The sequence below is a fragment of the Rhamphochromis longiceps genome, linkage group LG10, assembly GCF_057381845.1.
Source record: "Rhamphochromis longiceps isolate RC_006_pf linkage group LG10, R_longiceps_female_GT1.1, whole genome shotgun sequence".
NCBI classification, from domain to species: domain Eukaryota; kingdom Metazoa; phylum Chordata; class Actinopteri; order Cichliformes; family Cichlidae; genus Rhamphochromis; species Rhamphochromis longiceps.
The window spans coordinates 15854564-15877484 of NC_140566.1; the positions used below are offsets into that span (position 1 = coordinate 15854564).

The following is a 22921-nucleotide window of genomic DNA, read 5'->3' on the forward strand; positions in this document are numbered from 1 at the left end:
ACACGTACAAAATTCAAAACACGTGCAAACTCCAAAACACATACAAAATCCAAAACACGTACAAAATTCAAAACACGTACAAAATTCAAAACACATACAAAATCCAAAACACGTACAAAATACAAAACACATGCAAAATCCAAAACACGTACAAAATCCAAAACACGTGCAAACTCCAAAACACATACAAAATCCAAAACACGTACAAAATTCAAAACACATGCAAACTCCAAAACACATACAAAATCCAAAACACGTGCAAAATCCAAAACACGTACAAAATTCAAAACACATACAAAATCCAAAACACGTACAAAATCCAAAACACATGCAAAATCCAAAACACGTACAAAATCCAAAACACATGCAAACTCCAAAACACATACAAAATCCAAAACACGTACAAAATTCAAAACACATGCAAACTCCAAAACACATACAAACTCCAAAACACATACAAAATCCAAAACACGTACAAAATTCAAAACACGTGCAAACTCCAAAACACATACAAAATCCAAAACACGTACAAAATTCAAAACACATGCAAACTCCAAAACACATACAAAATCCAAAACACATGCAAAATACAAAACACGTGCAAAATCCAAAACACGTACAAAATTCAAAACACATGCAAAATACAAAACACGTACAAAATCCAAAACACGTACAAAATCCAAAACACGTGCAAAATCCAAAACACGTACAAAATTCAAAACACATGCAAACTCCAAATCACAACGGAAGTGCTCCAGGACGCTAGGGGCAGTGTTGAGCTCGATTTGTAAAATAAACGGCAAGTTTGTTGCAAACACATGGGCTCTAGTCTCCGTTGCGCTTCCCAGGTTGCCTAGCAACTATGATACTAACAGCTGGAAACGTGTCATACAACTTTTTTTGACAGAAATGAAGGAGAACATTTTTTTTTCATTTGTTTGTTTGTTTCTACAAGAGCTTTGTGTGATTTGATAAGTATCTGAGGCTGAGACCACAGGACAGTAAAACATGATTTTTGGGCTTCATTTCTGTACTGAACAGTCATTTAAGATTAGCTAGTAAATAACAATTAGCTAATGTTGTTCATGAGACTAAAGTCATATCACTTTGGTAATGTAAATATAATATGGCCAATATTATGGTTATTATATTAGTCATTATTAGGTATTACAGCAGTGAACATGAACTCTTTGTCAAATACTGAGCTTCAGTACAGATTCAAGTTGCAGTTATTTACATGTCTTACCACCTTAAATCTTCACTCAAAGACAAGTATATAGGAATGACTGCCAAATTTATTTGCCACTGAAGCCGAAGGATGGCATCTGAATAAAACCTCTCTTGACATGCCTAGATGACATTAAAGCTTGGTTGGCTCTAAACTTTTTAAATTTGAATGAAAAGAAAACAGATTTGTTGGTGTTTGGACCCAGTGGCCCCTGTGAGTCCTCTTCTTTTCATTTGGAACCCCTGGAGGTTTATTTTAAACCTGTTGTTACTGCCCTTGGTTTTAAGTTGGACCAGTCCATTTTTATCATTTAAGGCGACTGGCAAGAGTGAAATCGTTTCTTTCTAGGCAGCACTTTGAAACCGTGATCCATGCTTTTATTTCTTCCCCTGTGGACTACTGTAACGCACTTTATGTGGGGGTCAGTCAGTTGTTACTCTGACATCTGCAGCTGGTTCAAAATGTATATTGACAGTGCATAGGTGTATCATATATAAGAGACAAATGTTGTTCCTTCAGTATGTTGGCATTACTAAATTTGGCTCAAATGCTTACATACATGTGTAAAAAGAAAATGTACAAGCTGTGAGCTGTTTCAAATCAAATCACTTTTATTGTCACATCACATGTGCAGGTACATTGGTACAGCACATGTGAGTGAAATTCTTGTGTGCGAGCTTCACAAGCAACAGAGTTGTGCAAAATACAATAATGTAAACAAGCAAAATACAAGAATGGCTACATCTGAAACTAATAAATATATGTACAATATATAATAGTATATATATGTTTCTGATAAAATGAAGAGTAGACTGATGTATTAAATATTCCTTTATTGGGTGAGAAAATCAGACCATGTCATAACTGCTTTAAGTCATACAGAATAGATATCAGAGCTTTAAACAGGCTGACGTCTGCTAAATGGGTCAAACTGGGCAGAAAGTATACAAACACATAACATCCTTATAGAATATGATGTAACACTATAGATCAACTTAGCTCAGAATATATAAAGCATATAAACAATTACAGCAATATGATGCAACAAACACAGCAGTGCTACTGATCCAAAATCCTCAAAGCTTCATAGAACTGAAACAAACATTTATTTTTAGCTCCATTCTGCTGCTGATACATACTTTAGGTTTCTGAACATTGAACTTGTTGCTGCCTTTCATAGTGTGTAACTTGAAGGCCCTGAGTACTTTCTCTCACACTGAAAACACTGGGATGATAACATTATTTGAACATTACCTAATAAGACTGATTCAGGACAGACAATTAGTTATTTTAAACTTTTCTAGCAGTCCTTCACAAACAGGGAACAGTCTGTCTATTCTCTCCATCTGTCAGCTGCTGCTGGCTCTTCCTCCTCCTCTTCCTCACATACTGCTGAGATTGTCCTGGTGGATCATCAGGGGTGCAAAGCCTCACAGATGATGTAATGCACATGAAAGACCAAAACAAAGTGATGTACACGTGAGAAGTGGAATTAAAATCATACATGATTCCAAACATTTTTTACAAATAAATAACTGCAAAGTGGGGTGAGGATTCTCTTTGGCATCCACAGATGCAACAGCTCATAACTAAATGGTGCAAACAGACGTGAATCCACATAAATATACTTTTCATATCTGAAAGTCCTGAAGAGAACAGTGTTATGTAAAAAAGTAGAAAATTAGCTTTTGGTTGAAACTTTCTTTTTTGTAACAATGCTCTGTGGCAATAAACCTTACACCACTGGAAAGCCTTTTTATTTCCATTGAAATTGTGGCACATTTGCAAGTAATAAGCAGCACTTGTGCAATTGTTCCAACTCCTGGTAAACTGAAGACAGATTCAACCATCTGTGTGTTGAAAAATATTAATGAAATGCAGCCAAGAGGCCCATGGTGACTCTGGACGAACTGCAGAGATCTACAGCTCAGGTGGGGGAATCTGTCCATAGGACAACTATTAGTCGTGCAGTGCACAAAGTTGGCCTTTATGGAAGAGTGGCAAGAAGAAAGCCATTGTTAACAGAAAACCATAAGAAGTCCCGTTTGCAGTTTGCCACAAGCCATGTGGGGGACCCAGCAAACATGTGGAAGAAGCTGCTCTGGTCAGATGAGACCAAAATGGAACTTTTTGGCCAAAATGCAAAACGCTATGTGTGGTGGAAAACTAACACTGCACATCACTCTGAACACACCATCCCCACTGTGGTGGTGGCAGCATCATGCTCTGGGGGTGCTTCTCTTCAGCAGGGACAGGGAAGCTGGTCAGAGTTGATGGGAAGATGGATGGAGCCAAATACAGGGCAATCTTAGAAGAAAACCTCTTGGAGTCTGCAAAAGACTTGAGACTGGGGCGGAGGTTCACCTTCCAGCAGGACAACGACCCTAAACATAAAGCCAGGGCAACAATGGAATGGCTTAAAACAAAACATATCCATGTGTTAGAATGGCCCAGTCAAAATCCAGATCTAAATCCAATCTGTGGCAAGATCTGAAAACTGCTGTTCACAAACACTGTCCATCTAATCTGACTGAGCTGGAGCTGTTTTGCAAAGAAGAATGGGCAAAGATTTCAGTCTCTAGATGTGCAAATCTGGTAGAGACAGACCCTAAAAGACTGGCAGCTGTAATTACAGCAAAAGGTGGTTCTACAAAGTATTGACTCAGGGGGCTGAATAATTACGCACACCCCACATTGCAGTTATTTGTAAAAAATGTTTGGAATCATGTATGATTTTCGCTCCACTTCTCACGTGTACACCACTTTGTGTTGGTCTTTCACGTGGAACTCCAATAAAATTGATTCATGTTTGTGGCTGTAATGTGACAAAATCTGGAAAAGTTCAAGGGGGCCGAATACTTTTGCAAGCCACTGTAAATATTTAAAAGGAGATGCGTAATAACTAATAAGACGACTACTGTTTAAACGATGTCTTTGAAGCCCTTATGGTACATGTTACACAACTTTCCTTCATCCCAACAAGACTGAGGTGCCCATAGTTGACACATACAACTGATTATGAATGCACTATTTAACCATTCCTATTTTTACATCATCTACTTGGCTTTATTATTGAAAGTCTGTGGACACTCTGACTTGTGCATAGCTGATGTGAAGTATGATGACCACTACCTGACTTACACCATCAACAACAGGGCAGCCAAAGCTTTGTTGTTAACAGATTGCATGAAAAGGCAAAATGTCTCATTCTACACTTGTGTTCGGTAAAGTTGTATTCACTGCAAGTTCAGGCAGTTCTACTTGGAGACTGGGTGAAAATATTATCATGCTTCCAAAACATTCAGATTTTATAAAAATAAATAAATAAATGATCCCCTTATTACTCCTTCCATTTGAGCATCACCTGGCCAAACCTGGGGCTATTCTAGGGCCTTTCACCTTGAGACAACTGTTGTTATCATTTGACTCCATATAAATAAAACTGAATTGAATCCAACTATTTGCTGGCAAACAAAAACTCCCAAACAGCTAAAATACTTTGCTTTATTATCTTTTTTAACAAATACGCTGAAGTACATCCACAACAACACAGTTGAGATCTCCTTTTTAATCAAGTGTTTACATCTACACGCTTTGTACAGATCTGTATACAAAACAATAATTTACGTCCCATAGAAGTCTAGTTACACTTAACTATACAACAACTTGTAAATGAAATAAATATAAAACAGATAATCACAGGTGATAACAAAAAAATGAAAAAAAAAAAAAAAAAAAATGTAAAAAGCCAAAAGTACATGTACACCACCAGCACCTGTCTTCTGAAGTTGCATCTAAAAAGATATACATGTTTCCCTTTCTACAGGCAAAAGTACATCTGTGTAGGAGAAATCAGAGTTCAGTCCTTAGTTTTATAACAGCAGCACCAGATATACTATTCAACTCTCATTTAGACCAGACACTTATATTAGGACACTGATCTGGCATATTTTTTATAACCCAGTCTAACATTGGTAGCATACTGATACTTGCAGATTACCCTTTTTCAGTGATTTAAAAGATATGTCAATCGTTACAAAAAAATTTTTTTTATGAACAGTTCATCAGTTTTCAAAAGAAATTGAGGAGGAAACATTTTCCTCTCTTCACATATTTAAAAAAAAAAAAAAAAAAAAAAGAAAGAAAAGAAAAAGTCATGTCAAATTAAAAGGATTTCACTTCCGAGAAAGCATTAATGCGTTAATTTAAAAAAAATAAAAAAATAAAAAATAAAAATAATACTGTTAGTGAGGGTGTCATCTCTACAGCTTTGGGCACTTGTTCTGAACAACGTACAGTACGCTTTTGGACTTGTAACAGAAATATTGGACATTTGATAACCAAGCATTGAGGGCAAGTGACAGCGTTCGGATTTGTGTGCACGTGTGAAACCTTATTCACCAACATGATGCATGCAGTTTCTCACTGTGTTTTTGTAGCAAATCAATGAGCATAAACCCCCTGCCGACGAAGCTTAGAGTGACTCCCCCTCTGCCTGTATTTGTGAGTTTAGTCAACGCACCAGGAAGCATTATGTTACAAAGTGGTCGGGTCAGAGCAAAGGAAGCACAACGGCTGCGCTGCTTTTTTTGTCCCTCAAGCTCCCTCTGTTTCTTTCTCTCTCTCCCACTCACACACGCACACACACACACACACACACACACACGCGCGCGCGCGCTTTTTTACCAAGTGCTACTGGAAACAGGTTGTTAATCCAAACTGCTGTTAAATACATTTTAAGAAAATTATGCAAACATTTTTAAAATTACACATCTGTTTTTAAGACAAATAATTAGGACCATTCTGATTGAGAACTGATTGCTATTTGCAAAAGTTAAAAAAAAAAAAAAGTGTATCTACAAAGAGACATCTGCACAATCTGCCATGCACACTGTCACCACCAAGGGACATGCAGTTAAAAGTGCGAGTCTACAGAGGGGCTTGGTTTGCTAACTCTGACAGAGCATTAATGTTATCTACACGTGTATACATATCTGAACAAACAGTAGGCCGAGGATTTAAAAAGAGCAAAACAACAGAATGGACCGAGTGCAGCACACACACTCCGCACTACTTCAATGTGAATGGCGACGTGCCGAGGGCGCGGTGGTCGGGGTCTGACGGATGCTTCAACATTGTTCTTTGCTGTGGCACAGTATTTGGCTCAGTCAGAGTCACTCTGCCTGCACCACATCTTTGTGGTGACGCATGATATGCTGGTTCTTCTCCGAGGGTCGTCGGAAGCCCTTCGAACAGATCTCGCAGCGGTGCGGGTAGTCCTTTGTGTGAATGGAAATCACGTGGCGCTTGAAACCCGACGCGTCGCCGGTACTGTAGTCGCAGTACTGGCACTGGTAAATCCGCCTTTCTTTTTGTCCTTTGCCAATAACTACAGTCACGCTGCTGGCTAAGCTGGCCGCGCTAACTCTTGCCGGCGGACCAGAGCTGCTCGACCCGCTGGGCCCGGACTTTTTCGGCGTCACAGCAGGAGTGTGCGTTTCTGTCCTCTTGGTCTCACTCTTTTCAGGTGAGGCCTGTTGCTCCTTTGTGTGGACTGACAAGATGTGGCGACTGAGAACAAAGGGGTCTGCGATTTTAAAGTTGCAGTGCCGGCACTGATGGACTTTCTTAGTACGGTGGGATACCGAGTGCTTCTTCAGTTCAGACGGCCGGTGGAAGCCTTTCCCACAAACGGCGCATTTGTGGGGATAGTCCTTGGTATGAACAGATATGATGTGACGCTTCAGGTCACTGGAGTTGGAACTTTTGTGATCACAGTGGGCACAATGGTGGGTCTTATTCTCCTCGTGCGTTAATCCATGCTGCATTAACTCCTCCTCCTCTGCAAACGTCTGGAAACAGCGCTCACATTTGTATGGCATCTCTTTGCTATGCTTAGTCTTGATGTGCGTTTTGAGATTAGAGGAATCGGCTGACTTATAGTCGCAGTACAGGCAGGAGTAAGGCTTCTCGCCGGTGTGAGTGCGCATGTGTTTCTTTAACTCCGAAGGATGTCGAAAGCCTTTGCCACATTCCACACAGATGTGGGGGAAGCTTTTGCTGTGAACTGCCAATAAGTGTCGATTGAGCAGCCCTTGCTCGGCAGTTTCATAGTCACAAAACTTGCATTTATGCATCTTGGTGGGAGGTGGAGGTGGCTGGCTCTTGGGCTCCCGGTGGTGGTGCTGCAGTCTGTGAGAAAATAGTGCCGCCTGCTGGTGGAACTCCTTGCCACACATTTCACACTCGAAAGGGGCCTTGCTGCTCAGAGCATGCACCTCCATGTGATTGTGGAGGCTGGCTTTCTTGTTGGTGGTAAAATCACAGTCTGTGCATTGGTACTTTTTCCTGGTCAAAACATCCTGGTGGTGATTCTTGGTGTGGCGTTTCAAGAAGCCTCGTGATTTGAACTTCTTACCACAGAGCATGCAGGGGTAAACGGTGAGGGGCTGACCATATGGACCGATGATAATGGCTGGAGAGAAAGAGAAAAAATTAAAATTCAATTTGAGAAAAAATAAATAAATAAAAGGGAGAAGGAAATGACCACATCGCTGGTCATTTCCTTCATAAACAGAAGCTTTTTTTTTGTTTTTTTTGAAGAACAGTGTTTATCTTCAGTATTTCAATACTGGTGAAATTATATATATAAATTAAATGTTTCGCTGTACAATATTGAATATGAACTGAACTGAAAATTAAAGCAACAAAAGTAGAACATGTACTGTGCAGCAGCACACAGTAATTGTGTGCTTTTAATCAAGCTTAGTGTACAAATAAAATCTGAATTCAATGTCAACCAGCTTTTACTGCTCAGAGACAATCGTATTTAAATAAAGAGGTGTCATCAAAACAGCACATCGGTACAATAAACCGGATAAACTAGTTAACTGCCGCTAGCAGGAAAGTCATAAACAATGAGCCCTTTTAAACTGTGCTAACCACTATAAAAAATAAAAATCATATTATGTATTATATTGAGTGCTAATGCCAAATACAAACAGGCATGATTTTAGAATAAATAAATAATGCAGTTATTTTTTTTATACAAATTGCATATTTTCTCAGTTTTTCTCATAATTGCCTTTTAGGATGTAATGTGTTACAACTGCCAGGAGTGGGCGGTAATGCACAATGAAGCTGCTCGTCAACAACTATTAAACAAGATCAGAAGAAGTTGTTGCTTCTAACACAGCGGTCTCCAACCTTTTTTGCGCCACGGACCAGCCTTTAAGGTGTCGCGGATAAATACAACAAAATAAAACTAGTACCAGTACCGAAAAAAAGTAGATTTATTCATAACACACGTGAAAAGACCCAGGAAAACCGAGTAAACGATAACAAAATGACGCTGAAAACCGATAAAAACCCTGAAAACTATACATTTCACACCTGAGCCTCAAACGACTCACGGACCGTTACCGGTCCGAGGCCCGGGGGTTGGGGACCGCTGTTCTAACACACTGAACTGGTTTGGATGGTGCTGTACAAACTGTAGAAATATGCACAGCCAACAATGTGAAAATGACAACTACGCTTAGTTATACCACACTCTTAATTTACTTAAGAAAAAAAAAAAGAAAAAAAAAAAAAAGGGCACTGGTGTAAAAAAAACCTCACTATTATAATATATCTCAAAATTAATTGTTACTGATAGAGCCGCTGCTTTCATCATCTCTTCTGCTATTCAGTCCTAAAAAGACTAGACAAATCCTCATTTTTATCCAAACAAGCCTGAGAAGTCTGTGTCTGATTTGTGCCGTTCTCACCTGTCTGGACTTGTCGAGGCTCTGACCGCCTCTTGGTCTTGTTGCGCTGTCTGTTGATTTCGTCCACCCCGTCCGATTCGTCGATATGCAGCAGCGCGCTGGCTGCACCGTTCCGGTTCTCACAACTCTCACTATCTTCTGCACCTGTGAGAAAAACGGCACGTCTTTGGCATATAAACAAACAAAACCGGTGCGTGTAAAGCTTAACCAGGACACCAAGAGACGTGGTTGATGCACAGGCTTCCAGTGTGGTTTTTAAAGCAATTTAATAGACAAGGGTGCTGACCATAAGCAGCTGCCCAGGCCACAGGCATGAAGTCCTTGCTTAGAGACACGCTGTCATACGAGCGGTCGTGAGTTACTGGCTCTTCGCCTCCTACCACCACCTCCATATAAACCTCATCAGTCACCTTGGACCCACCTGTAGATGAGCCCAACAGGTACAAAACCAAAAAAACTGGTGACGTTCAGTTTCATGACAGCTGTCCCCGCTCCTTGCATCCAGATGACTCACCGTGGTTTCCTTGATTGTGATGAGAATCCCCGACAGACATGTAAACCATCTTCTCTCTGAGCGTATGGCCCGAAGACTCTGTTAACGCTACGTTCTCTGTGTCCCCGTCACTGATGTCAACAGATTCTCCTGCACAATGAAACTTAAGTTCAGTTCTCTACTTTCTGAAAAATAGACCCAAATAGAAAGGCTTTCTGCAGGATTCAGCCAGTATTATTTATTATCATGATTCTTTTATTAACAGAAAGCTAACTGCCACTCACCCATGTCATCTTCCCCAGAATCAGCCTTGAAGATGTAGACCTTTATCACCTCTTGTCCATCCTCATCTTTCTCCACTTCCTGGTCCTCCACAGCTCCTTCCACTGTCACCTCTGTTCCATCCTCAGACACCATTTTACCAGCTTCATCCACTAGCAAAGGGACACACATCAGACTTGATTAAACAGAGTCACCAGCAGAGACTTTGTAGCAGTTTAATTATGACATACTGGAAATATTTACATGTAATGAGTGCAAATAAGGTACTCAATCGTTTAAGAAGCTTATCTAAATATTAAATCTAAAGATCAAAACTTATCATGATTTAGTATGATCGCTTATAAAAAACAAAAAAAAACAACAGCAACAAAAAACCCTTCAATTCCACCTTTTCCAAACTAACATCTTCATAGCATTTATGAAGAAAATCTCCGGGTACTCAGGGAAATTAGAGTAAATGAGTCCACCCCCCCCCCCCCAAAAAAAAAACAACAAAAAAAACTGATCTTTTGTTTTGTTTCAATGCAAACTACTACTATGCAAGAGAAAGAAGTTGTACAGTGTGTCTGTCCACAATTTTGTAATTTTAAATAAGCCTGGGAAAAACAAAAACACAAACTGACCACCTCAGCTCATTATGTGGCTATAAGTGTGATATTTTTTCCCCAGCAGGGGTGTGCACATGCAGTAGTTATGTAGCTGGATGTGCAAAGTAACTAAGGCAAACTAAGCCAAACACATAAGTGCTTCAACTTGTACAATATATAATAACAAGGAAAACTTGACACATTCAAAAACACATTGAAAATGAGAAAGATTTGCTTATTTACATTCAATTCAGTTTTATTTATAAGAAAAGCTGAACAATCATACGATCCCCTATGAGCAACCACTGAGTGACAGTGGGAGGGAAAAACTCCCTTTCAACAGGTCCTTTAACAGAACCAGGCTGAGGGAGGGGCAGCCATCTGCCACCACCATGGCAGTTGGGCTGCCACAGCACAATGAGCAAGCTACATATGGTTAAAACCATTGATTTAATTTCACAGGGGTACTATCACTGTGCTAATCTATAAACTGTGTTTACATTAGTTGTTGAGGTCTACGTTTCTGCAGGTGGGAAGGTGCATGTTAGCCTACACTGTAGATTTAAACCTATCGTCCTGTCATTTACATGGATGTTTCCTTTTAAATACACCGCAAATGCATATAAATTTTCGATCTCTCCAAGCGACAGATATTATACAGATAATAATAATAATAATAATAATAATAATACAACAAACCAAAGACATGTATGCTAAGTGTAAATGCAGCACAGTCTAGTAAACTTACAGGATATCATTAGATAATCTCCACAGCCATCTTGGTCATCGTCCTCCTGCTGCTCTGGGTCCAGCCCATCTTCAGGGATGTCTCCCATGGCAACACCTTCCTCCTCACCGTCCAGAGCCATCACACAGGTTTCTACAGCAACATCTTCATCTTCATCGCAGTGCACGTACTCAGAAACCACATCCTCAACAGCATCCTGGATCACAAGCTCGTCTGGGGCGAACCTGTGAACTGCCATGCCTTCCCCTTCGCCTTCTGACACCAACACAGTCTCTTGAAGCTCCACAACAAACTCCTGCCCGCCGGCACCACCTTCATCTAGAAGAAGCAGGATTGCATGGTTAACCAGATAACAGTGAAGAGCAAGGGTTTATTGTGTGATAATGATTTAAATGGTCATACAGTCATAATATGACTTTGCTCTGGATGGTCATGTCATCTCCTTCCAAACAACACTTTCACTCAAATATTTAAAGTTATCTGGCTATCCACAAAAAAGAAAGAAATCCTGCTAGTACTATTGTACTTCTCATACCAGCAAGACGTACTCTGTAAGTATAAGCATTGCTAATTACCCGATCCGTGCAATATTATTTTAGGCTCTTCAGAATGTATTGCAAGCCTGGTGACATCCTCATCCATTGTCCTCGCACTGCATTTGTTACTGGACAGCTGAAACCAAATGATAGACAGCTTAGTATCAAGTAAGCACAGGCAGAAAATTATGCAGATAATAGGTTACTTATATATTGTAATGCTGTTACACACCATTGCCCTTCTTATACAATATTTTACAGGTGTACGGTTATGCTTTTCTGTATGACACTCAGAGCAGCCACTCCAGGTTACTCAGGACACACACACACACACACACACACACACACACACACACACACGATATGTGATGAAAGCACTGCTGCTTTGACAGCCTCAAGCCACTGGAACTAAAAAAAAAAAAAGATTTAAAAAAAAAAAAAAAAATCATATGTTTATGTCCCAAATCTGCTTTAAATCCATTTCAATTTGTCAGAGTTACCACACGAGCTGCTAATGCAAACGTGGCCAACATCGCCAAATGTTAGCCCAACAATGCTGGTGTCATTTCTTTTCCACACTACCCCATGAAGCCCCTAATGTGCCTGGCATCCAGCGTGTTTTCAAAAAAAGACTTAGTATAACTTGTTGAATCACTGTAACGTGAATCACATGATACAGACCAGTGGCCTGGCATTGTACAAGTACTGTAGCTTGAGCAGTTCCTTAACAAAGTGGTTCTCAAACTTTTTATGATATGCTCCACTTCAGAAGCCCTCAACAGAGAAGCATAAAGTATATTAAATCAACTTTTAAAAGTCATCTTTTTTCCCCCCACTTTGGTTGAGTCCATGCTTTTCTACAGTCACCCACACTCCTCCATCACTGGCCTTTGCTGCACAATTCCCTGCTACCACCATAACAGTTAATGCCTATCCTTTCAAGATTCACTTTACAGCAAACGGGGCATGTATGGACATCTGTGGGCTTGATACTGTAAACATGGTGTACACTCACTAACCTCAGTTCTCGTTTTGTCCCATAGAAAGTGTGCTCTTCTCTGCCCTGGAGCATTAAAAGCCGTCAAGCATCCAAATCAGGCTTCAAAGACTTGATTGTTACCTCACAGTACTCTATAAACCAACTTTTGAATCTAACTTTATCAAGAACAACCCTGGTTAAAATCGCGCTGTAGCCTTGCCTTGGCTCACGCAGTGTTTCTTTATGAAGATCCAAATTATTTGACCTTTAATTCTCACACACACACACACACACATAAACCCCACGACTTCAGCTTTGTGGTTTTAACCTATTTTTAAAAGGGACACCACAAAATTAAAAAATAATAATAAATAAAATGTGCTTTACACTGTTAGCTCGTGTATGCGATAACGGACAGAAACTAAAATGACCAGTGCCATTATTGTCATGCCCGCATCACTACAGTTAACAGAATCAAAGACACGTTTCGCCTCCCCACCCAAAAAATGGAGGTAAAGTTGAGCTAATGTAGGACAAGAAAAACAACACAGATATCTCTCTGAAACTAACACAAGGGAACACTGAGGTGTAAACAGAAAACGATGCAACCGGGTTGCCATTTAATTTCCACTGAATGTACCATCCCCCCACCTCCAGGTGGAAAAATATGACAACGGTGTGAGGAAGATGTGCGGCACAACCCCGCATCACTTGTGCTCAAAAGACACCGACATCACATAAAAAAATAATTAATTTTAAAAACTCGGGCGATCGGACACACTACGAGAAATCTATAGCACAACACAAATCCCGATGAGGTGATTCACGGCAATGTCTTCAATTGACCACTGGAGGAAGATTAGCACTGATTACACATGCAAAGCCCGACTGTCACGGTGCAAACAGACGTTTAGAAAAGGCTGATTGCACGCACACATACAGATGCGAAAAGATAAAGATGCAAAGAAACGAGGCTTTCGTTAAGTGCACACTTATGTCGCTCTGTACCGGCCAGCTAGCGAGAGGAGGGCTGAACCCACACACACACATACCTTTTCTACAACCAATTTCCATCACACAAGCGTCCGCCATTTTGTTAGCTTAACTGCTGGACGAATGCTAATTTTAACGTTTATTAAACTACTCCTCGGCGACGACAAGGTGTCAGACGAAACTGAGGCTGAATGGTGCGTTGCATATCAGCCGTCAGCTATCGATAACAAATGCCGATGGTCAACTACGACAGACGAATATACAATCCCTTTTTTCCGGGTGGCTCGCTAGCTAACGGGATAGGCCTGATTTGCCAATTACGGCCTCTATTGAGGCCCCGGCCCAGAAAAGAAAAGGCCCAACCCTTTGCGGCCTCTCAGAAAAAATAAAGAAATAAATTAAAATACAACATGCATGTAAAAAACAAAAGGCCACGGGCACGTACAAATGCAAACACAGCTCTGAAATCGGACGCCTTTGGCACAAAAACGAGCCGCGTACCAGATTCGTGCTGCAGGGATGCCTCTGTCCGCTCCTCGGCTTCCCAGGCCGCCTGGTTCCCCCAGACTCGGGCAGGATTCAGTCGGGAATTTTGTGTTATTTGGGCGGGCCGGAGAGGAGAAGAGAAGGAGGGGTTAGGGGTTGATTCAGGAGCACCGCTGAAAGCAAAGCAGGACGTCTCGAGCCAGATCTTGTCATGCTACAGCCCCCCGCTCCTCCAGCTCCGAGGCCGCCGTCAGCACGACACGTCACAGCCCGAGAGCAGCAGGAAAATGCGGAAGGGTTGTGGTGGAAATCAGCCCGACAGGCACCAAACAGGCCATAATCTAAAGAACAACGCGGGTCGTGTGAAAGCGTGCGCTGCAGCGGTAACTCTAATTAGTTTATGCTCCATGGCTCGGTGTATCAGCAAATAATTTGACTGAGGACTACGTCAGTTCGCGCCAAACAACAGAGTGCATCACAATAAAAGGACAATTAAACTATGACCTCAAGATAGAGAGCATTGCTTCAACATTTAAACAAACCGACGACTGCCCTATTTTATGAATGAACCTATCACTTCTGCAGTTTTGTTAAGCCTACAAGTACAGCTGTTTTTCCCCACATCTGCAGCACAACTGTACCTGGGTAGTTTATGTTCTCCCAAATAGTGTGTTAACTGCGCTTCTTTTGAACTCCATTAAAAGTGATCTAAAAAGAAAATAAAACTAAAGTGCAGTTAAAAATTTCCAGAAATTAGACAGAAAATATCTGAAATGCATCCATCAGTTTTAAATATGTTGCCGTTTATCTACTGATAGGGTTTTTATTGCAGTTAATCAGTAATAGTAACAGCTTCTCCATACTTATCTTTATGCATACACACTTCTACACTTTCACTTTTGTTAAAATTACTCAGTATGTAAGAGGGCCTTTTGTTTTCTCTTATATTGTGACATTTCAGCATTTAATGAGTAAAATGATCCCAGAAACTCTTAATGCCGTATTATAATTCTAAGGTCTGATTGAATTACAATGTGCATATGATTTAAAAAAAGCACTATAATATTAGTCAGCTTGGGAAAGGCAACATAGCAAAGAGGCACAGGATGATATGTAGGTTGTGATGGAAAATCCCAAACACACAAAATCTATATTTATTAATGTATTTATTAGCATGCTTGTTCAAGTCTCACAAACTTTCCAGCTGTGGTAGATTATTATGTAATTATCACGTTTCAGTGTTCATTCATCAAACTTCTGAGATCAGTGTAAATTTAGCAATGACCTCAAAAGTCCCAGACATGGTTTGTGATCAGAAGGGAACAGCTGATTGATAAATGCATTTATTGAGGCTGCTCCAAGTCACTGATCACATAGAGCAAAGTTCACTGCTATCACCAGACATCAGTACAAGTTTAAGAGTGGCAAACTCTATTTGGCAGACATTTTCAGCAGATTTTTCTTTTCAATGGCAAAAAGACGCCACCCCTCCTCAGAGGACAGATCTGCTGCACCTCTTCTCTTGTAGAACTCAATAGACTTGGTGTTGTTTTCTGCTACTATAAAATGCATGGCGCTACAGCGGGTCTTCACTGCCGTCTAGGAAAAAGGAGAAAAGAAAAGTGCACGCGTGAATGCAGCTGAAATAAAGGTGACTCTGTCACCAGAAAAATGTTGAAGTGTGCAATGTTAAAAGTACCTCGCTCAGCACCTTCAGGACTTTTGAACCGATGCCAAGACCTGGTGAAAGATTACGTGTTCATGGAGCAATTAAGAAAGTTCTTTGGCAATGAGTACAAATTGTCCCGCAAAGTAGGAAAGAAGTCTCTCCTCTGTTAGTCATTAACCTTTAGCACTGCAATAAAACTTTTCATCAAACATACCACGAAACTCCTGCATGATGAAGAAATCTTCCAGGTACAGAAGCTTTCCAATCCATGGGTCATATGTAAAGTAGTACATAGCAAACCCAACCACAGTGTACCCTTGAAGAAAACACAGAGCAGGGGATTAAATAGTGGATCAGACCCGTGAACAACATTAATAGTTCCTGAGAAATATGAGAATACTTTTAAGAGGCGCATTTTTACCTTCTGAGCTCTTCTCGTTTGGGACTTCAGCAACCAAACAGTGGTAGAATGGATGATCCCCAAAGCCATCTTCAAGCAGATCTGAAAAAAAAAACAAAAAAAACCATAACATTATTAAATCTTTAAGCTTTCTCAAACTCCAGATCAATGCAAACTTCATTGTGAAGCTAAATCACAGCACCTTTTTCTGTCAGCATCACCTTCTCCTCCATCTCTTCAAATTTAGCAAGCTCCTAAAAGGCAAGGTCATTTAGTCATATTTCTGTTAGTTAAGCATACTCCCAGTTAAAGGCTTGAAGTATTATCAGTTCACATATGGTTTACCTTTATGAGTCGCAGGATATCTGAGACATCCTTTGGTTCAGCTGTCCGTAATATAAAACTGGCCATTTTCTCTTTTTACCCCTTTTCCCTTTGCTCACTAATCCTCTGAATGTAAACAAAAGCAAAATTTGTTTCTTCATCCGCTCCTCAGGAGTCTACCCCCCGACAATGAAATGGGGAAACCAACATACACAGAACTGCATTGGCTGCGTTGCAGAGTGGCAGAGCAGCTTCAGACGCTTCTCTTTTAAACATCCCAGAAAGAAAGGTGACCCATATATGGGCAAACAGCTCATTACATCCTGTTTCTTTTCCTTTTCTGCTCGTCCCTTATCTTTGTGTTGACTGGACGACATTTGAATGTTGTTTAAAAGGTTAATATTAACCAGACCTAAGAAAAAAAAAAGCCAAGCACATCTGTTATGCTGAGTAAAGAATAACCCACTTTTGAAAATGAGTGTAAAATATTTTACATACAAAATCAACCCATAACATTGAGCCAGTTGTTCTTCCCTTGCTAAAACTTACTGCTTCTTTGCATTCAGATGCTGTTATTTGCATTGTGGGAAAAGAAAAACAGTTTATATAACAGGTTATATAACCTGCTTTTAACAGCTTAAAAAAAAGAGGGGTGTGGTTGAGGATGAACATTATCTATAGGTGATCAAGTTAGTAACCAGCAGCTGATAAACAAACTTCAGTTACCTTATTGTATGAAACATTTGAGTTTGTTTTACTCATTCGAGAGCAAATTTTACCCTTGAAATCACAGTGGCACTGATACTTTTGCATGCATTTGTTTCTCTTGCAAAGCCAAGCAAGCAGGGCCCTGCTGCAATAGTCCTTAAAAGCATTTTAAAAACAAGTGCATCTACAAAAAGACTGAATTTGAACTCAGGACTTTCTTGCTTTGAGGCAACAGTGTAGCCAACAGGCCATCATGCTGCCCAAAGGTCACAGTGAAGTTTGCATATTGCAGCTATAAACTAGAATGATTAAATGCGTTTTCAGCGTGCTAAGTAAATGCTGAAGGCATTACCTGCATTATTCACTGCACATGCTGGACAGCCTGGGGCTGTTTTTTTACAGCAAAATGTTTGTTCATCACATATTTACATTGTATCAAATTCAAAGCACAGACAGCAGAGAGGAAACGAGTAGTTTCATTTCTGTATCTCCAGAATCTGGGAGTCACTGGATATATAGTCACTGCAGAACATTTTGGATCAGCTGAAGGCTTTTCAGGGAGTTTTTAAGGACATCCTGATAGTAACGAATTACAATAGTCCAGCCTAGAAGTAATAAATGCATGAACTAGTTTTTCAACATCACTTTCAACACCGTCATGGTTTAAGAGACCAGACACACAGCAGTTTAGGAAAACACATTTTATTGGAAATTTTAAAGTGTAAGTGTTGGATTTCAGAGACTGGGAAAACAAATACATCAATTCAGTTTATCGAAATACTTCAGCTTGCCTGAAGGATCAGGAATGATCTGTGGAAAAGAAATCATTAAATTAGTGTGCAGCACATTTCATGTAAGAAGACCTATATGACACATAATGTAGATTTCTGATAATAAACTAGTCATAGTGCAATTCCCACTTAACAATGGAAGAAATTAGCGAAAGGTGAATTCTTATCTTTGCAGTGTAATTGCTGGGTAATAATTTAAGGTAAACCATCGAGGCCAAACTGAACTGTTTTAACTAAACAAATAAATAATAAAACCTCTTTTGAAGGAATAACAACAACAACAAAAAAAAAAAGTGGTGGGTCTGATTTGCAAAAACAATGACAATGTATCTCATAGTATACCTAATAGGGCTGCCACAAACGATTATTTTGATAGTCGACTAGTCACCGATTATTTTTGCGATTAGTCGACTAATCAGATCCATTGGACGTAAAACGTACAGCTTATTGCACCAGCAGCATCTGCTCTTATATAACTAGCATTAGCTTACAGCTTTAAGTGTTTAAGGTATGTGCTAACTAAAAATAAAGAAAAGATGATAGTTTATTAAATTTTAATGAAATTTGCAGATTGTTTCGGTGAAGTTTAATAAACTCCTTGCTATCTAAAATATAACAGGACACCGGAGTAAATTCTCCAGCATCTCACACTTCTGATAATCAGCTGTCTGCTTGACGTTTATTCAGCTGTGTAAAAACTATAACTTTAATCTCAGCCAAACCGATTTACTCAGGAACAAATAAAATACTAAAAAAGCCAAACAATAACATTTTTAAGTTATCTAAGTGACTCATATATCATGTTTAACCTGAGTAGCGAAAGACGGCGGTGGGTTTGAAAACGATTTGCCGGGAGTCCGGTGTTCTCACGGCTCTAGTTAGCCTTGCCCCCGGCTAGCTATCGAGCTAGTGGGTAACAGACGTCTCCGAAAACGTCGGAGCGCTTTTGAAAATATGCGGTGTCTTGATAAACTGAGCCGATATTTGAGGTTTACACAGCTACATTCTCGCCTAAAAATATGTTAAACGTGTATTTTGTGACCCAGAAAGAATAATAAGAGTAACATTAAAACTAACTAGCTGCCGCCATTGTTGGAAACTGAGCAGGGCCGCGCTATGAATTCTGGGACACAGCTTCTTCTTCGGGGTTTAACGGCAGCTGGCATCGTTGTACATGCAGTGCTGCCATCTTCTGTTTCAGTCCGTTATTACACTCTTAAATCCTGCTACTCATTCCTGCGTCTTTTGGGATCTTACAAAGCTTCAAACGACGCGTCGACTATTAAATCAGTCGTCGACGATTTTGATAGTCGACGTAATCGTGACTAGTCGACTAATCGTGGCAGCCCTAATACCTAATTGTCAATAATAAGGTCTATGTTACTCTAAATGGGACCATAATTTACTAAATCAAATCATGATGCATTAAGAAGACTTGAAACTATAGACTGAGATCATTGTTCACATGAGCAGCAGGATCATTTTCTAATCCTGTTACACAGTCAGATGCTTTTTTGCAACTAGTGCTGCCCCCTGCTGGCCGCTAAACAGAAACAATGCAATTTTAAAGCACTTCCATCATGCTTTCACTTTTCAGACTCAGAAACTACATCCATCTTTGTATACAGTCTTCTTTATGGCAATCAGCCTGAGACAGCTCATCAGTTTTTACAAATACATTGCTGCCTGTCTGATTTTTTTTTTTTTTTAAATATGCTGGAAGACAATAGCAGTTAGTGCCTAAGGATCCATATTAGTCACTGGCCCAGTGATACTTACTGTGTCACTGCCTGGTTTCCATCCTGCTGGACACACTGTGAAAACAATAACACAGAACTAGTCAGAATTTAAAGAAGAAACAGCTCAAAGACTCAGCTGACAGCCAGCTGTTTGTTTCTAGGTATTCTGCATAAACGAAGGACAGTCAGACATTTCAGCTGCCAATAATAAAATCCATCGTTTTACCTTCTCCATGTTTGTCTGTGTACTGGAAGGCCTGGACCAACCGCAAAGTTTCATCCACAGATCTTCCCACTGGAAGATCGTTCATAGTGATCTGCCTCAGGATACCTTTGCCATCAATGATGAATAGACCCCTGAGGAAGACATGGATGAGTTAGAATAGAGCATGAGTGGCTGCTCAATGCTTCCTGTTAATGTTTCCATGGGGGTAAATTATCTAAATGTCAGCAGCAGGACTCTGCCTCATATATGCCATTTGTGGTTCTAGAACTATTTAAGCCTTCCTGCATAAGGTGAATAAGGCACGTTGTATAACGAACTTTGAGTGCTCAGGTAAAGTTGAAAAGCACTATATAAGACCCAGTCCATCTATCATTTACACACTGATCGCAACCATTAGTTTTACAACTGCAAATAAAACCTTTAACTTACAGCAAGGAGCCATAACAATGCTACATAATAAGCAATATTTCTTTAAGCTGCTTAAGCTATAAAACTTTGATGATGGCTATAACTTCACCTCAGTGTGTGTCCTTGGTCCTCCAGGTAGACACCATAGTCTTTTGAAATCTGGTGAGTGAGGTCAGACAGCAGAGGGATTTTCATTTGTCCAAGTCCACCCTGCTTCCTGGGAGTATTGATCCTGTAAAAAACAGAAAGCAAAAAACATCAGTCTTCATTATCATAAAATGAATAAAAGTCTATCAAAAGTACATACAAAAGGTTAAAGTAGTAGAGCAAAATAATACAACATCATCTGTTTTTATTAGGGTTGATCTTCAGCCATTAAATTGTGATGGAAACAGCAATCTCACCAGGCCAAGTGTGTGAACTGGGAATCTACTGAGCAAGCGACCACCTCCGTGTTGATGGCTTGAAACTCGTGCAGACGATCACTGAATGCAATGATCTCAGTCGGACAGACAAATGTGCTGCAGAAAAAACAAAACAAATGCTTTCACTTGAGAACAACGCTGTGCAGCAATCCCAGCAGAATGTGCAAAGTGATAATGTAACGTGCATTCGATGGTACTTACAAGTCCAGGGGATAGAAGAAAAAAACGAGGTATTTGCCTTTGTAGTCCGACAGCTTCAGCTCCTTGAATTCACCATTGATGACAGCTGTTCCTTCCCAGTGGGGTGCAGGCTTTGAAACTAAACCAGGATGAAAAACCAAGTTAAACGTTTGGACATAATATAACGTATTTCGTACTACAACTAGCAGTGCACTGTATTTAACCAGTGGAATAAGCCCCAAAAGGTTGATTCTGTTAATCTGGACGTTTTTAGTGTTTTCAGTGGGAGAAACGTTTAGTCACTTATCCAAGTGACTTCTTTAGTCTCAGCCGATAAAAGGTTTCCCCAACCTTTTAAAAAGTACATTTGCATCATGTCATAAATATGCAAATTGTGGAATAGGCGCAAAATTACGCACTTTGCCCGGTAAAGTCTACAAACTCATGTTTCCATATGGAAGAGGAAAAACCTGCAGTAATGACAATGACTCGGACATCTTCACAGTAAATCTCCCATACATAATCACATGAGTTTAGTGGTCCCCTTTTATTATTTTGAAAGTAGTGTTATTTATGTTATCAGGTCTGTATTAAAAAGTGTAGGTACTGCGCCACACACAGTCATGTGTCAGAGGGGCGGGGAGAGGTGCTCATGCCAAGATTTTCAGAGTATGACGTGTCCTACAAAAACCATGAGAGTTCAGGTTAGGCTTAAACTTTAAATAAAGATATCACCTGGGGATTTTAACAATAACTGCAAAATTAAACCATAACATGGGTGCTCTGTGCAGCACCAGCCTGCTACATCAACATGCACAAGCTGCTAGTCGTAGTTTGACAGGAAGGAGAAAGCAGCAAAAAAAAAAAAAAAAAAATTAAATCAGTGCACACTTTAAATATGCAAATGCTAATCTAGCAGCACTCTCTGGATGAAAGCATGAGAGAAACTCACTCTTGGCTTTGCTGAGGTGGAGGGAATGGTCGGACACGGGCACACGGAAAGCCTCTCCGGGATAGACGTGTCCTCCCGCGTAACTTTGACACTGGGGGTTTTTCACCTGAGCGCTTTCCTCTGCAGACGTGACCGTGGCGAGGAGGAGCAGAGCGGTGCACAGAGCACAGAAAAGCTCCTTCATATCAGTGTGGAAAGCAGACTCCATTGTTACGTCCCTTTAACAGCACGTAGCCACTCAGCAGCAACGCGCCTCAGACCTACTGCAGGATTGGAGCAGTCTTCCTTGTTCTTCTTCTTCGCTCAGGTTTTTCCAGTAGCTGACATCCTTGTTTTCGCATTGCTGCCATCTTCTGGAATTAATTAGCCCATCAGGCGTACTGCGTGTATCACTGGCGTGCACACACAGTGCCAGTTTTCATCTAGAAAAAACGATAGTTCGAAATGTTTTGAATGGATTTTGATATATTTTTGTCGAGGTGTGGAGTGGGGTAATGTTAACAGTCCATTAAAGTTTGGCTTACATCCACCAATGTCTTCAAAATCAAGCTTTATTGGTCAAGAACTGATAAAGAGCCTTGTAACTTAGAGCGACCACATACAGATTTAAAATATGCCACATTTGACCTCTGACCTCTCCTTAAAGGTCATTAGATTGATCTGAAGGTCAAAGTAACAATAATGCCATTTATAGGATTGAAAGTGATGCTGCTTATTACTGTGTGTTGACAGCATACAGACATGTATGATGCATTTGAAACTTGACACTAAAACAATTTAGTTTCCAGATTACTTATAGTACTGCCTCTTGACATTGATGGCAGTGGGAGTGAAGCTGTATAAGCACCCCAGCAGCCTCAACTCCATCATCATTACAGCTGTGAAGATCATGATTATATTATAGGAGGACAAAGGACCCAAGGTGTCCATGAAAGCAGCCATGACACTGCAGAACCTTTGCACACAAAAAAGACAAACAAAAACAATGACGAGCGTCC

At 40.3% G+C, this 22921-nt stretch overlaps 3 protein-coding genes across 6 annotated transcripts; all 3 read right to left on the reverse strand.

The window, feature by feature from the left end:
- Window positions 1–5834: 5834 nt before the first annotated feature.
- LOC146660549 (zinc finger Y-chromosomal protein 1) lies at window positions 5835–14391 on the reverse strand. 4 transcript variants are annotated; one of them, XM_085420468.1, is made up of 8 exons: window positions 14061–14391; window positions 11683–11779; window positions 11108–11425; window positions 9775–9924; window positions 9512–9640; window positions 9284–9418; window positions 8998–9141; window positions 5835–7703 (listed from the first exon to the last, which is right to left on the reverse strand). In XM_085420468.1, the coding sequence occupies exons 2-8, from the start codon at window positions 11747–11749 to the stop codon at window positions 6403–6405; spliced, it is 2244 nt and encodes a 747-aa protein (XP_085276594.1). In that variant the 5' UTR covers window positions 11750–11779; window positions 14061–14391; the 3' UTR covers window positions 5835–6402. The 4 variants fall into 4 exon arrangements, with proteins under 4 accessions (XP_085276594.1, XP_085276593.1, XP_085276595.1 ...); XM_085420467.1 differs by having other exon boundaries at window positions 14117–14390; XM_085420469.1 differs by lacking the exon at window positions 14061–14391 and adding an exon at window positions 12663–14032.
- An 859-nt stretch (window positions 14392–15250) lies between these two features.
- LOC146660550 (diamine acetyltransferase 1-like) lies at window positions 15251–16738 on the reverse strand. Its single transcript, XM_085419589.1, has 6 exons — window positions 16516–16738; window positions 16373–16424; window positions 16192–16272; window positions 15985–16086; window positions 15801–15841; window positions 15251–15700 (listed from the first exon to the last, which is right to left on the reverse strand). Exons 1-6 carry the CDS (start codon window positions 16579–16581, stop codon window positions 15533–15535), a joined length of 510 nt encoding a protein of 169 aa, XP_085275715.1. The 5' UTR covers window positions 16582–16738; the 3' UTR covers window positions 15251–15532.
- Window positions 16739–17888: 1150 nt separating this feature from the next.
- Window positions 17889–22214, reverse strand: prdx4 (peroxiredoxin 4). The gene is made up of 7 exons (XM_085420471.1): window positions 21924–22214; window positions 20993–21110; window positions 20771–20887; window positions 20476–20598; window positions 19959–20089; window positions 19773–19807; window positions 17889–18012 (listed from the first exon to the last, which is right to left on the reverse strand). Exons 1-7 carry the CDS (start codon window positions 22129–22131, stop codon window positions 17962–17964), a joined length of 783 nt encoding a protein of 260 aa, XP_085276597.1. The 5' UTR covers window positions 22132–22214; the 3' UTR covers window positions 17889–17961.
- Window positions 22215–22921: the final 707 nt, after the last annotated feature.